Genomic DNA, 16,010 nt, shown 5'->3' on the forward strand with positions numbered 1-16,010 from the left:
CTGAGGGAGCACTGCACTGTTGGTACCAAGGAGGCTACTTACTGTTGGAGGGTCAGTGCTGTGCACCTGTCAGTTGCCATGTCTCCTAGATTTCAACAATGACTGCACTTCATTGGCTATCCTAGGATGGTGAAAAGTGCTACACAAATGCTCGCACCTGTTTAACACTTGAGGCTTCCTGGTGCGTGTTGCAGAGACTCCAGACGTGACAGTGTGGGGAGGGTGTGGGCAGAAGGGGCAACAACGGAGAGGGTGGGGGGGAAGGGGCAACGACGGAGAAACGATGGAGAGTGTGGGGAAGGGGAACGACAGCAAGCGCAGGATGTAGGGAGGGCATTGGAGAGCATCCTCAGGGTTTTTCAGTAAAAAGTACCAACCTTACCATTCGGTTATTTTTAATACAACAGCGAGCAGTGAGGCCACACCCACTATTAAAACATTTAGGAGACTCTGTAGCACTTTGTCAGAGGTCTACTGTTGAATTAGAGCAACTCCACTGGCCTCAGCACCGACAGCCTGGAAAACCCTGCACTATGCAGCGTCTGCATCCACTCACAGTCAACGAAAGGGTGAAGAGGTTCTCTTTTAGGTAGAATTAATTGCCTCCTACCTTCTCCAAGCTGCTGCGGTGACCCACACTGACGACAGTCATACCCAACTGCTTGCAGGTGTGGTACAGCTCTCCTTCTGTCTCCTCTGTCAATGCACTTGTAGCTTCATCCAACACTGGGAAGAGAAGCAGCGCTGCTTAGGAATCAGAAGCTTGCAAATTTCAACCAAAGTGGGGCAACTGGAAGGGCAAGGTTGGGCTGGATGGTGTTCGAAAGAACAAGGGTTGATCCCTTTAAAACATATAAAATTCTTCAAGGGCTTGACAGGGCAGAAACTGAGCTTCCCCCCGGTTGTAGACGCAAGAACTTGTAGAAGTTGGGGGGTGGCACTCCCCCTTCAGCGTCAAAATAAAGGGTTGGCCATGTTTAACAGAAATGAGGAGGAATTTTGAATCAATAAGGTTGTGAATCTTTGGAGCTCTCTAATTGTGAGGCTGTGAATTCTCAGTTGCTGAATCCATGCCAGTATTGAAGGTCTACATGAATCCCTTGAAAGCCAAATGTAATCGACATAATCCTCCATTCCGTTCTCCACTAGGAAATGTCCCCTGTTAAAGGTCCCTACACTATTCCCCTCAATTACTCCATGTGGTAGCAAGATCTCCCTTGTCTAGTCCACATGATAATTGGCATTCAAGTTACATTTGCTGGTGAAAGGGTTCAGGACTGTCCAGGTATATGACACTCACAACAGCAGTGATATTCATGCCACTGTGCTGGGATGGAATTAAGCCAAGTTCTCTTTAAAAAAGAGAAAGGCACTGTCCTGATTCATGCACTCACCAAATTCCACAGCATCATTACTAATGTGACAGAGTTTGAGGAAAGAAACAAATTAGAAATAAATTACAAAAAAAACCAGAAATTGCTGGAGAAATTCAGCAGATTTGACAGATCCTCCCTTCATTAACAGGTCTGAAGTGGGGATACTGAACAATGTTCAGCACTATTCGCGACTCCTCAGATACTGAAGCAATTCGTGTTCAAATGCAACAAGATCAGGACAATATCCAGGATTGGGCAGACACATAGTCAGTATTATTCATGCCACACAAATGCCAGGCAATAACTGTTCCAATAATTGGCAATGTCGCCATCACTCCTTGACATTCAATAGGGTTATCACCACTGAATCCCACACTACCAACATCCTGAGGGTTACACCGACCAGAAACTCCACTGGACTCACCACATTAACATAGTGGCTATAAGAGTAAGTGAGAGGCTAGCAATCATGCAGCTAACTCACCTCCTGACTCTTTAAGTGTGTCCACTATTTACAAGGCAGAAGGCAGGAGTGTGATGGAATACTCTCCGCTTTGCCTGGATGAATACAGCTCCAACAATGAAGCTTGACACCATCCAGGACAAAGCAGCCCTCTTGATTGGCACTACATCAACAAGCATCCACTCCCTCCACCACCGATGTTCAGTAGCAGCATGTGTACTATCTGCAAGATGCACTGCAGAAATTCACCAAAGATTCGCTGAGAGCAAACCCTTGACCACTTCCATCTAGAAGGAAAAGGGCATCAGATACATAACAACATCACCACTTGCGAATTCTCTTCCAAGCCACTCATATGCCTGACTTGGAAATATATCACTGTTGCTACGTCAAAATCCTGGAATTCCTCACTAATTGCATTAATCGTCTACCGAGAGCACATCAAATGTAGCGGTTCAAGAAGATAGCTCATCATTACCTTCTCAAGAGCAACTAGGGACGAGCAATAAATGCTGTCCAGCTAGTGATGCCCATATCCCACAAGAGGATAAAAAAAAAGAGCAAAAACAGATTTAACATTTTGATTCCATGACTCTTCTTTAGTGGCATCTAAGTAGTAAAACACTTTGAAGATTCAGAAGCAAAAAGACCCGTTTCTCAGAGTCATAGAACTGTACAGCATGGAAACAGACCCTTCGGTCCAAATCATCCATGCTGATCAAATGCCCTAAATTCATTTCGTCCCATTAGCCCAATCTTTCCTTCCTATTCATATACCCATCCAGATGCCTTTTAAATGATGTAATTGTACCAACCTTCACCAATTCCTCGGCAGTTCAATTCAATACATGCACCACTCTGTGTGAAAAAGTTGCCCCTTGGGTTTCTTTTAAATCTTTCTCTCTCACCTTAAACCAATGCCCTCTAGTTTTGGAGTGCCCTGCCCTGGGGAAAAGACATAGGGTGTTAGCGAATCCATATCCCTGATTTTATAAACCTCTATAAAAGTCACTCCTCAGCTTCCAACGGTCCTGGGAGAATATCCCCAGTCTATGCAGCCTCTCCCTACAACTCAACCCTCCAACCCCAGCAATATCCTTGTAAATCTTTTCTGAACCCTTTCAAGTTTTGCAACTTCCAATGGCAGGGAAGCAGTTCTGGGCGCCCTATTATAGGAAAGATGTGGATGCTTTGGAGAGGGTTCAGAGGAGGTTTACCAGGATGCTGCCTGGACTGGAGGGCTTATCTTATGAAGAGAGGTTGACTGAGCTCGGTCTCTTTTCATTGGAGAAAAGGAGGAGGAGAGGGGACCTAATTGAGGTATACAAGATAATGAGAGGCATAGATAGAGTCGATAGCCAGAGACTATTTCCCAGGGCAGAAATGGCTAGCACGAGGGGTCATAGTTTTAAGCTGGTTGGTGGAAAGTATAGAGGGGATGTCAGAGGCAGGTTCTTTACGCAGAGAGTTGTGAGAGCATGGAATGCGTTGCCAGCAGCAGTTGTGGAAGCAAGGTCATTGGGGTCATTTAAGAGACTGCTGGACATGCATATGGTCACAGAAATTTGAGGGTGCATCCATGAGGATCAATGGTCGGCACAACATTGTGGGCTGAAGGGCCTGTTCTGTGCTGTACTGTTCTATGTTCTATGTTCTATGTTCTATGAATCACTATTCCAAAAGTGTCCTAACCAATATCCTACACAGCTGCGACATCACCTCACAACTCCGACACTCAATGCATTGACCAATAAAGGCAAGCATACCAAATGCTTTCCTCACTATCCTGTCTACCTGCGACTCTACTTTCAAGGGACTATGAACCTGCACTCAAAAATCTCTTTGTTCAGCAACAAAAGCAGAAGTTTCTGGAACAGCTCAGCAAATCTGTTAGCATTCGTGAAGAAAAAAATCAGAGTTAATGTTTTGGGTCCTGTGACCCTTCCTTCCGTTAACATGGATATTTTCTTAACAGATACTAGCAGAACTGCTGAGTTCCTTGTTCAGCACCACTCCCCAGGACGTTACCATTAAGTGTATAAGTCTTGCCCTGATTTGCCTTTCCAAAATGCAGCACCTCACATTTATCCAAATTCAGCTCCATCTGCTGCCGTCAGCCCACTGGCCCATTTGATCAAGGTCCCATTGTACTCTGAGATAACATTCTTGGTTGTCTGTTACACCAATTTTAGTATCATCTGCAAACTTACTAACCATACCTCCTATGTTCATAGAACATAGAACAGTACAGCACAGAACAGGCCCTTCAGCCCACAATGTTGTGCCGACCATTGATCCTCATGTATGCACCCTCAAATTTCTCTGACCATATACATGTCCAGCAGTCTCTTAAATGACCCCAATGACCTTGCTTCCACAACTGCTGCTGGCAACGCATTCCATGCTCTCACAACTCTCTGCGTAAAGAACCTGCCTCTGACATCCCCTCTATACTTTCCACCAACCAGCTTAAAACTATGACCCCTCGTGCTAGCCATTTCTGCCCTGGGAAATAGTCTCTGGCTATCAACTCTATCCATGCCTCTCATTATCTTGTATACCTCAATTAGGTCCCCTCTCCTCCTCCTTTTCTCCAATGAAAAGAGACCGAGCTCAGTCAACCTCTCTTCATAAGATAAGCCCTCCAGTCCAGGCAGCATCCTGGTAAACCTCCTCTGAACCCTGTCCAAAGCATCCACATCTTTCCTATAATAGGGCGCCCAGAACTGGACGCAGTATTCCAAGTGCGGTCTAACCAAAGTTTTATAGAGCTGCAACAAGATCTCACGACTCTTAAACTCAATCCCCCTGTTAATGAAAGCCAAAACACCATATGCTTTCTTAACAACCCTGTCCACTTGGGTGGCCATTTTAAGGGATCTATGTATCTGCACACCAAGATCCCTCTGTTCCTCCACGCTGCCAAGAATCCTATCCTTAATCCTGTACTCAGCTTTCAAATTCGACCTTCCAAAATGCATCACCTCGCATTTATCCAGGTTGAACTCCATCTGCCACCTCTCAGCCCATCTCTGCATCCTGTCAATGTCCCGCTGCAGCCTACAACAGCCCTCTACACTGTCAACGACACCTCCGACCTTTGTGTCGTCTGCAAACTTGCTGACCCATCCTTCAATCCCCTCATCCAAGTCATTAATAAAAATTACAAACAGTAGAGGCCCAAGGACAGAGCCCTGTGGAACCCCACAGTAGAGGCCCAAGGACAGAGCCCTGTGGAACCCCACAGGGGTCCAAATCATTTACATAAATGACAAAACGCAGTAAATCCAGCATTGATCCTTGTGGCACGCCATTGGTCACAGGCCTCCAGACTGGAAAGCAACCCTCCACCACCACCCTCTGTCTTCTACCTTCGAGCCAGTTCTGTATTCAAAAGGCTAGTTTTCCCTGTATTCCATGTGATCTAACTTTGCTAACCAGTCCACACGCAGAACCTTGTCAAACTACTGACTGAAGTTCATACAGATCACGTCCACCACTCTGCCTTCATCAGTTATTTTTGTTATTTCTTTAAAGAAACTCAGTCAAGTAGTGAAACACAATTTCCCATACACAAGCCATGTTGACTATCCCTTATCAGTCCTTCCCTTTTCAAATCCTGTCCCTCAGGATTCCCTCTAACAACCTGCCCACCACCGATGTCGGGCCCACTTATCTACAGTTCCTCTGCTTTTTCTTGCCACCTTTTTTAAATAATGGCACCACATTAGATGACCTCCAGTCTTTTAACACCTCACCTGTTGCTACCAATGATACAAACATCTCGGCAAGGGGCCCCAGCAATGACTTTCCTAACTTGTCACAAAGTTCTAGGGTATATCTGATCAGGTCCTGGGGATTTATCCACCTTTACGTGTTTTAAGAAGTCCAGCACCATCTCCTCTGTAATACAGAGATAATAGGAACTGCAGATGCTGGAGAATCTGAGATAACAAAGTGTGGAGCTGGATGAACACAGCAGGCCAAGCAGCATCTTAGGAGCAGAAAAGCTGACGTTTCGGGCCTAGACCCTTCATCAGGAATCTGTAATACAGACATTTTTCAAGATGTCACTATTCATTTTCCCCGAGTTCTCTGGCTTCCATGTCCTTCTTCACAGTAAACACTGACATTCAGGCCATCAAATGGATAACACACAGTAGATAGTTCTGTTGCAAGAGTTATTTTGGGAACAGTATAATTCAGGGAAGCTCCACTGGGCTACAAAATAGGGTGACAGTTGATCCTCACATCCTTCATTTGTCTTCATGCGGCACCATATAGGACATTGGGAAATGGACTGTAATCTGACTGTAATGAAATGCACACCTCAGGTGGCTGGTGACAGGGGATAGTCTTTTTTTGGCCCTGCGGCAACTCTTTCAGAGTAGCCTCGGCTGAGATCTGTGTTACCCTAATGCGTTTCTCTTATAGCTCAAGACAGGAACTCACTATGCTGACCTCAACTCTGCACAAACACTGTTCCCCTTTGGCTGGCCCGCCTCGACGAAGTTCCTGGGACTCCATCAACATTAACCAATCTGCCAACCTAGGCTGGCCTGTGGCCCAGAAACTAAATATCACTGAGGTGGGATGGTTAACCTCCTGAGGGCTGATCAACACAAACCTGCATATTTGGGCTGGTGATAAAAGAGTCGAGCGAAGCACAATCTCTGCATTTCTCCGGGAGACAGCACGTCGTACCTGGACAGCAACAACAAGAGGCCAATCAGATCCTGAATACTTCTTCATGACACGTCAGAGAAGAAAGCACGAACAGAATAGACCTCTGAACAAAACTGTTCCACAAGGCATGATTTAACCCACCAAGAAATCGACATAATCTCCTCTCAATCTCCTGAAGGAGGCAATGATCCACTGCAAAAGTGCCCAAGGCAGGGAAATATTTGTGAAATGTCTCCCTGTTTTACCAAAGTAATGCAGTGAAAGCATCCCTCAAATATGCAAATCCCACCTATCAACTCTAATCAGCAGCGTTACACGGGATGTATTACTTCCCATAATGTCACCACTGTTATGAAGGCTCTATACATTTATCCAAAGAATGACAGACCAAACTAAAGCCCCAGCTTCACGCTGAGTTTGTTGATCTTGTGGCTGCTCTAATTAATCTCAGGATCCTGGGACAATATCCACTAGGTGCTATGAAGGCGAGGGTAAGAGACTTACTGGCTGCAAGCTCACTGTAACTCGATGTCAGTTTAATAATAGCTACATGTGACTAGATGGTGCCTGGGCAACTCTGAGTATTTTTAGCCCTTAATTCCAAAATGTGTCTTTTTTTTTGGAAGAGGACTGCTACAGGAAGAAAAGGTAACTGTGTGTGCAAATTCTGTGGCTGGCTGACAAAAAAACGTGGAACCTGAAAATGTCAAAAGAAATTCAAGCAGAGAGAAATAGCATTGAAGAATATTTCTTGCTGTAGACACAAACACACATTACATGAAGAGACCATCAAGGTCCAAAATAACCTGTTATCCCAGATGACAATGTTTACAACTGCTATTTATCTAACAAATACAGGAATGGTTTTCCAATTTACAATCTTTTAAACAGGTATGCTAACTCACCCCGTGATCAGAGATTGTTTAATCCACCTGCACTGAGACTTTCCTGACTGAAACTTTGCATAATTTGCTTCTTTAATTTCAGGCACAATGAAAACTAATCTCTGTTGTCAGTAACAGTGAAACATTGCACAGAAATGTGTCAAGTTTGAAGGTCTGAAACTCGGATGTAAAGTCTAAATAAATCAGTCTCACCAGTTCCAATCCACTCTCTCGTCCAGTCCACCGGTCCTCTTCAGTAGTGACCCCTTAAATGTAAGAAAAAACTAAATCAGTTAAACTGTAACTCTCTGAGGTTCTAAGCTGTTGAGCAACTGCATAGGATTAGAGTCTACAGCAGCCTTGCCTAGTCACTTGATCAGATCGAGCTCAGAACACGCTTTATAACACCAGCCTGGAGAGCTTCCTGAGGGAGCCAAAGACAGAAATATACCACATATCATGCAGCCTCTGTGGAGTCATCAATGTGAAATATTCGCACTGCATCTGTCATGGGGTTGAGTAGCTTATGTTTTAATGTATACTTACGAGCTGGGCTATATTTGGATGGAACAGGGGATGAATTGGATAATTCAGAGCCAGCACTGATCTAATGGCCAAATGGCCATCTTATGTTATCTTTAAAAGGCAGAAAACACACAGAAAGTACACTCTGTTAACTAACAAGCATGAAATCTTAACACATCGCTTGACACAAGGGTCTAACAAACAAATATTATACCTAAAACCAGTTAAAACATCAACCTGACTTAGAGCTTAAAAGCCATCCAAACACCTTGATTTGCTTCCAGCCAGTCATTGCCATGTAACCATTATTCTAAATATAATACAATAAGTATTCATCATCCCATGCACAAACCAGATAGCTGCCGTCCTGTGTGTAAACCATTGGAATCTCACAATTAGACTGCAGTTTATAATTCATATAGAAAAGCAAACTGAATCCTTTGAATATATTCCAATCTGTAAATTACTCTCAGGTATCCATCATTCCATACTTAAACGATCTGAACCTCTTGATTAAATTACATATGTAATCACTCCATTATTCTATATATGAACCAGGTAAAGCCCTCCTGAAACTGCTCAGATGTAAGAACTTTAAATAGGTACTCAGAGAGTCACTCTTCAATCCTGTTGCTTGGTGAACACTGCTTGTTGTAAACCAAAACACACTTTACCAGTGACACTGTCCAGGTCCAAAATTGAAGAAAAAAATGCCACACGTTACCCTTGCTTATAACACAACCATTTTGTTGATTATTAACCCAGACCTCTCATGACTGTATCCATTTCAGAACTAATTTGTTCAAAATATCCCACATCCCCTCAAGCAGTTAAATCTATGCTGCCTGCCTTTCAATGTTAAACCCGTGCCCACAGTGTGTGCAATTAAGTCAAAGGTGTTAGGGTTCTAGGTCCCCTAATTTCATCCCTACAATGAACAGATTAAAAACTGAGCAAATGCAAGGAGTTAAGTTGTTACAGTCCTTCCAGACCATAGGGATGCTGACTCATTGGTGAGAAATGACTGGTCAAGGTTTAACCTGAGGGGCAGCACACCTCAGCTGAAGGGAGAGGTTGTGAAGGACAGCCCTTCATGGTAACCTCAGCCGGAGCGGAAATTGAACCTGTACTGTTGGTGCCTCTCTGGATTGCAAACCAGCCATCCAGCCAACTGAGCTAACCAACCCCCAAAGACCAAATGGTATCAACACCAGAACAATAGAAACACCTAAGCACAGGGATGGTGGGGAAGGAGGTTGTGCAGGGATGTGGGCAGGTGGAGGATATTTCTAAATGTAAAGCACAGGTAGTCCAGGAAGCAACAGCAGACTAATGAGCACAGAGTGATGAGCGGGAGATGTGTGCGGCTGGCGGGGTAGAGCACATAGTTGCCCAGCTTTTAGTTGCAAACATGTGAAATGGGTTTGCTGTAAATGCTGAATCATGAAAACTCTGTTGCTGCCTTTAAAAGGGATGAATATCAATGACTCACCAATCCAGTCACTGTTAAGAAGTGGATGATTCTCTCATCATCCGGCAAACCTGAGGGAAATAATGCATCAAAAGAATCATTGCGATATTTCTGTCAATAAACTGCTGTTGTGAATGGATGGTTTGGCACATTATGCTGTATACGATACCTGTAATCGGGTAGATTTCCTTCAAAGGATAAATCACCTATTCAAAAAAGAAACAGACAAAAACACAAACATTTTTACAAACTGATTTTCAGGGAGTTCATTTCAACACAGTCCTTTCAATCACTTTGTCCTTATAATATTATATGCCCTGCCCCATCTCTGCTCAGTGCACCTGTCTTTTCCTCCTTCCCTTCTCCCTTGCCCTTGATCGTGGTGTTTCCTCTCGAGTTCTTTCATTATAGAACTCTGTTGTTCCTTCTCTGGAGCTCTCACGCCCTGCTTTGGGCTCCCACACTTTCTCTCCCTGTCCAAGGACTCCCGGTCTTTCAGACTGAATAGCTGGATGAAGCAATAGGGGATTTAAGGCTAAGGATGAATTTGAGCTGATATAGACCAGTTGGGCCGAAGGGCCTCTTTGTAACGTCACCGCATTGACGGTCCATGACGTTCACCAAATTAAACAGGAGTGGAGATAAAATGGAAGAAGCCTGTGACAGTGATCTGGATACTCCTTTAGACAGCCGGTATTCAAGAGGTCTCTTCCAGTGAGTCCCCATCTCTAACACACCCATGGAGTTTCTTTAAACTTCCAACTCCCATTTCGTCCCTTCCAACTCCCCGCTGCCCAAACTGCCTTGTTTGACTGGCAACCCTTTGCAACACTCACTTCACTCCTTCTGCAACAGTGACAGCACTGTGCACCAAGTACCAGATACACTGCTGTAACTCAACAAGGCTCCTTCAAAACAGCCTTCCAATCCTGTGACCTCTACCACCTAGAAGGTATTGGATGTATGGGAGTACACTGTCTACAAGCTTTCCTGCAAGCCACACACCAGCCTGACTTGGAAAATAACTGACCATTTCTCCATTGTCGCTAGGTCAGAATCCACAGATTCTCTTCCTAACAGCACTGTGTGTATCCCAACAACAGCAAGGACTGCAGTAAGTCAAGAGGAAAGCTCACAACTACCTTCTCCAGAGCAATAGGGATGAACAATAAATGCTAGCCTACCCAGTGACATCCACATCCCATAAATGGATGAGTAAAACCCACTGTTTTACCTGTTCTCGTAGGGTTCCATCAGTGAAGTATGGTTTCTGGGGAAGAAACATAACTCCACGGGGCCCAAAGGAAGTCAGCATGCGGACAGACCCTACAAATAAAGAGTACAGCCTTTCAACAACCCAACTTTTCAACTAAACTACGATGCACTTGAATCAAGGAACAATGATTTGAATAAAGTTTGAAAAAATATGTAGCTGTGGGGCCAAAAAAATGACTTGCTGATTGGGATCAGCTGTACCACATCTCCTGGTTTATGTGGGGGAGTGAGGTGGGGGATTTGGGGAAGACCACGCCTGGGAGGAGTCAATCAACACCATTCTCCAGCAGAGCTATTACATCTGTCAACAAAACCAAGGCGAGGGGTGGCTCCTCTCTTCACTCTGACTGCTGCTGGACTGAAGTACATGTGTGCTCCACAGAGAGGTGAGGATTCTGCCCTCTTCCTCACCATGGTTTCTCAGACACTCAGCCCCAAAACAAAATCAAGAAAATGCTGGAAACGCTCAACAGGTCAGGAAGCAGCTGTGGAGTTAATGCTAACAACACAAGTAGATATGAACTCTTGCTACAGGAGCAGGAATAAGGCACAGGGCCTTGAGCCTGATGCTCCATACGAGAAGACGTGGTCTCTAATCCACTTTCCTCTGTCTTTTCCTGATCGCCTTTGATGCCTTACTGATCAAGAATTGATCTACCTCTGCCTCAAAAGTATTCAATGAGCCAACTTCCACTGTTCTCTGGGGCAACAGAGCCCCACAGACTCTATACCCTGAGAGAAAGAATTCTCCTCATCCCTATCTTAAATAGGAGGCCCTTTATTTCTACGCCACACTCCCTAGCTCTCGTCCTTTACACAAGGGGAAACACCCTTTCATTGTTCCCGCACATTAATCACCTCAGGACCTTCTCATTCTTGCAAATTTCAAGAGTTTGATTTGCTTTATTGTCATGTGCATCTTGTCACAAAATACAGTGAAAAGTATTGGACAGTGTTGCCACTCTCTGGCGCGACCTTAAAAATAAACCAAAACACAGAATAAAAAGGTAGTAAAATGAAATACAGGAAGTGTCCAATTTTGCAGTTCTTTTTGTTAAGTGCTCCATCATGTGGTATGGGCCTAGCGGCCAATCATGAGTCCCCCTCACTGTGTCGCTGCCATTGGAATAAAATTGCCACTGATCGGCACCATCTCACCTCCACTGACCGCCTCACCACTAAGAATCCTCGCTGCACCTTGCCAATGCAGACACCACTGCTACCACCTTGTACCACACTGGCCCAAACTCAACTCCGCCACCACTGTCTGCTTTGGGCCCACTTCACCAATGCGTACAGGTTCAACCTGTCCAAGCTTTCCTCATTTAATAACCCAACACCCTCACCTGCAATTGTGTCCTTTCTCAAAACAAAAGAGACCAAACTTGTTGCAGCACTCCAGCTGTGATCTTACCAATGTCCTTTTCAACTCTAGCAAACATTTCTACTGTTATACCTCATTCACCCTGCAATAAATGATAACATTTTATTCACCTTCCTAATTACATGGTGTACCAGCTGACTCTTCCAGGACTCTCAGATCCCTCTGTGCCACAGAGTTGGCGATCAGTGCCCAGTGAAAGAAGAGCAACAGCACAGAGGACCATGAGATTCCCTGGTTGGAATGGTTTCACAACATTGGTCAAATCTTACCATGGGCAGTCTCCCATAATCTGTTCAGGACCCGTAACAGAGTGGTCTTTCCAGAGCCGGTGTTGCCTGTTACCAAGAGGTTGTGCCCTGCAGAGACCGTCAGGGTTAGGTTTTTCACCAGCAACTCCTTGGAGGACAGCGCAGTAAAGGAAACCTGTTCCAGATTAAAGGCTATGTCACCAGACTCTTCCTTGTCCTCCCCTTCTGAATCTAAACTGTCCCTGCGGAAGACCACAATGACAATGTCAGCCTATTGTGCTTTGTGATGTTGATAGCCTCCAACACTGCATACAGTATGTGTGCAAACAATAACATACAGTGACATTTAAACACTCATGCCTGTAATAGATATATGAGTGCACCCGGATAGGGATACATTGTTGGGGGGTTGAAACACTTTGAATAGCAGCCAACAGCATCTCACTTATATGTATCAGCCTTGGCTCAGCGGGCAGCACCCCTGTCTCCGAGTCAGAGTGTTGTGGGCTCAAGTGCCACTCAGGAAACTTGAACACAAAAACTAATCTGTGTCTCCACTGTAGCACCAGGCCAGAGAGTGCCATCTTTTACTCAGGAAGTTTCCAAGGACTGGCTTGGCCTCTCAGGTGGATGGTAATATTGTGAATGACAGGTGAACAAATTCTCCACAACATCTTGGCCAATGTTTGGCCCTTGAATAATGTTACAAACAGTTTATCACATTGTTGCTTGTGGAAGCTTGCTATGGGCAAACTGTCTGCCACATTTCCTACATCCCAACTATGACTACACTTCACTGGCTGGGATGTGCTTTGAGAGCCTGAAAGGAGTTACAGAGCTACAAGTGGATAGAGTGGATGTAGAGAAGATGTTTCCACTAGTAGGAGAGATTAGGATCTGAGGGCACAACCTCACAGAGAAGGGATGAACCTTTAGAATTGAGATGAGGAGGAATTTCTTCAGCCAGAGGGTGGTGAATCTATGGAATTCATTGCTGCGGAAAGTTGTGGAGACTAAGTCACCCAGTGTATTTAACACAGAGACAGATAACTTCTTGATTAGTAAGGGGATCAAGGGATATGGGGAGAAGGCAGGAGGATGGGGTTGAGAAACATAGTAGCCACGCTCGAATGGAGGAGCAGACAATGACCTAGTGGTGTTGTCACTCAACTATTAATCCAGAAACTCGGTTGATGTTCTGGGAACCTGGGTTCAAATCTTGCCATGGCAGATGGCGGAATCTGAATTCAATAAAGAATCCAGAATTAAGGATCTAATGGTAAACCCATTGTAAGTTGTTGGACAACCCATCTGGTTCATTAATGTCCTTTAGGGAAGGAAATCTACCATCCTTACTTGGTCTGGCCCAGTTCACATGGAACCCAGACCCACAACAATGTGACTGAGTCTTAACTTCCCTCAGGGGAATTAGTGATGAACAATAAATGCTGGCGAAACCAAAGACTCCTGTAAGTGATGTATCTGGCAGATACATGGGTGGGCAGGGAACAAAGGGATGCAGACCCTTAGAAAATAGATGACAGGTTTAGACAGAGGATCATTATCGGCGCAGGCTTGGAGGGCCGAAGGGCCTGTTCCTGTGCTGTAATTTTCTTTATTCTCGAATTAGAAAAAAATGCCTATTTCTGCTCCTGTATTTTATGGTCGAAGTTTCTGGTTGTTACAGTTTGAGTGAAACCTCCAGCGAAATTAATGCAAAATTTTTAAAGATAAAACAGACAATTTCACATATTGCCATGAGTAGTGTTAAACAGGGTACTATTTGTGACTGTCTAAGATATAACAGTCCTCAATCACCCTACACAGAACGGATAAAGCACTTTCTTTATTGCTGGGTCAGAGGAGACTGGGCCAAGTTGGAGCCTATTTTTTAAACTCTAACTTGTTTTTCTACTTTTCCCAAAGGGGTTGATTTTCTGTCAGTGTACCATTTTATTTACCATCAGAATTGGAACGAAATCGTTGTTCTTTTACTGTCACTGGGTTAAAATCCTGGAACTCCCTAACAGCACTGAGGATGTACCTACACCAAAGGACTGGGAGACAGCTCACTGCCATTGACTGTGGGGTGTGAGCACTGTAGTCTGGCCCAGCTAATGATGGCCACATCAGTGAAGGGATAAACACATAGTCTGAGACAGCGAATGCGTTTGGAAGAGTTGGAGGTCAGGTGGCACTAGACATCACTCACATAAGTAAGGAAGACTGATGCCTTAGGTTGGTTCCTGTCGCCAAAGGGGCAGCTTTTAGAAATAGTATGACAAAGAGGGCAGGGGAGGTGTGTACCACAAGAGGAAAAAGGTGTGGGAGCAGGAAGAGGGATCCTTTCCAGGAATATGCTCACTGCTAATTGATAGATAAGAATGGAACTAAGTGAGAGCAGTCTCACCCAACTAGACAGCAGTGGAGAGGTGTTGAAGGAGGAGGAGGCTGGAGGCCGGCCGAGAAGTACGAGGAAGGAGAGTTCTCCCTTTGTCACACAGTCATGGAGAGGAAGGAAATGGGAAACCACGAGAACAGTTGAACGAGTGGCCACTTTTTCTTTTGAAGAAGGGGGAGAGTGCACAGCTGTCAGATTTGAAGGAGGTTCTGAAAACAGAGAACCATCAATAGTAATCAATGTGGAAAACACACTGGGTGTTCAGCAGTTTAGTGGGGATAGGATCAGGGAAACAGTAGGTGGTACAATGTGAAGAGGGCATGCAGAAAGGAAGGAGAGAACCCACAGAACCGTCCTCTTCAACTCCCAAACAAATCCATGCTGAATCTTCCCAGAGCTCCATGTTTGGGCTCGTGCAATTGGGTTTCTGCCTCTGCTGCAACATCAAGCAATATTCCAGTCACAAGTGACGACCTGTGTGACTGTGTGACAGAGGGACTAGGCCCGAAACGTCAGCTTTTGTGCTCCCGAGATGCTGCTTGGCCTGCTGTGTTCATCCAGCTTCACGCTATTATCTTGGATTCTCCAGCATCCGCAGTTCCCATTATCACTGACAGAGGGAGAACTCTCCTTCCTCATCTTTCTTGGCCGGCCTCCAGCCTCTTCCTCCTTCAACACAATTCCGCTGCCGTCCAGTTGGGTGAGACTGCTCCGACCTGGTTCCAGCTCTGAGGAAGGCTCAGTGGACCCAAACCGGAAATCTGATTTTTATTCACAGATGCTGCCAGAGCTGCTGAGCTTTTCCAACAACCTCTGATCTTGTTCTTGGATTGAGACAAGCCTGGGTTTGGTGGGAACGGTGGGTTGCTGAGGGAAAGATTTAAGGAGACTGACAGCTTGGGAGAAAAAAGGTAAGTTTTAAGAAGAACCACAAAGGAAAAAGAGGGTCTTTTTAGGGAGGGGATTCTAGCTCTTGCTATGCCTGAATGAGTGGCCACACTGTAAAGAGAAACCTTACAATACTTCTTGGTGGAAGGAAACATTAACTCCTGGCAGTGAGTCGGGTGGGAGGAAGAACAATCGGAAGCTTGCACATTCTGTGAGTAGTGTTAAAGTTAGCTGGTGTTTTGGGTGGCAATGAGACAGGGTTATTGCCACTGCTACTCAGTAAAACTTACTTTTCAAAACCCCACAATTCTTTGCATGATGGCTGTCTGCTCGTGCAACATGATTTGGAGAGTTTGAGGATCATCTCTAGCAGCTCTCCAATTCTGTCAGGGATAGAGAACAGAGAAAA

The 16,010-nt window shown here is 45.0% G+C and overlaps 1 protein-coding gene across 5 annotated transcripts in view; it reads right to left on the bottom strand.

Moving 5' to 3' along the window:
- The window catches only part of abcd4 (ATP-binding cassette, sub-family D (ALD), member 4), a 45,757-nt gene that overhangs the window by 9,425 nt on the left and 20,322 nt on the right, over positions 1–16,010 (bottom strand). For 3 of the 5 annotated variants that reach the window (XM_048537179.2, XM_059649036.1, XM_048537183.1), the window contains 8 exons: positions 15,892–15,984; positions 12,334–12,554; positions 10,640–10,731; positions 9,575–9,611; positions 9,427–9,476; positions 7,623–7,675; positions 6,467–6,543; positions 611–726 (listed from right to left, as the gene is read on the bottom strand). In XM_048537179.2, coding sequence (XP_048393136.1) covers positions 611–726; positions 6,467–6,543; positions 7,623–7,675; positions 9,427–9,476; positions 9,575–9,611; positions 10,640–10,731; positions 12,334–12,554; positions 15,892–15,984 — 739 coding nt within the window. Of the gene's footprint in view, positions 1–610; positions 727–6,466; positions 6,544–7,622; positions 7,676–9,426; positions 9,477–9,574; positions 9,612–10,639; positions 10,732–12,333; positions 12,555–15,891; positions 15,985–16,010 lie in introns of those variants that run through there. The other 2 variants (XM_048537180.2, XM_048537182.2) reach the window with 2 other exon arrangements.

This window comes from Stegostoma tigrinum, chromosome 10 (genome assembly GCF_030684315.1).
Source record: "Stegostoma tigrinum isolate sSteTig4 chromosome 10, sSteTig4.hap1, whole genome shotgun sequence".
Lineage (NCBI taxonomy): Eukaryota > Metazoa > Chordata > Chondrichthyes > Orectolobiformes > Stegostomatidae > Stegostoma > Stegostoma tigrinum.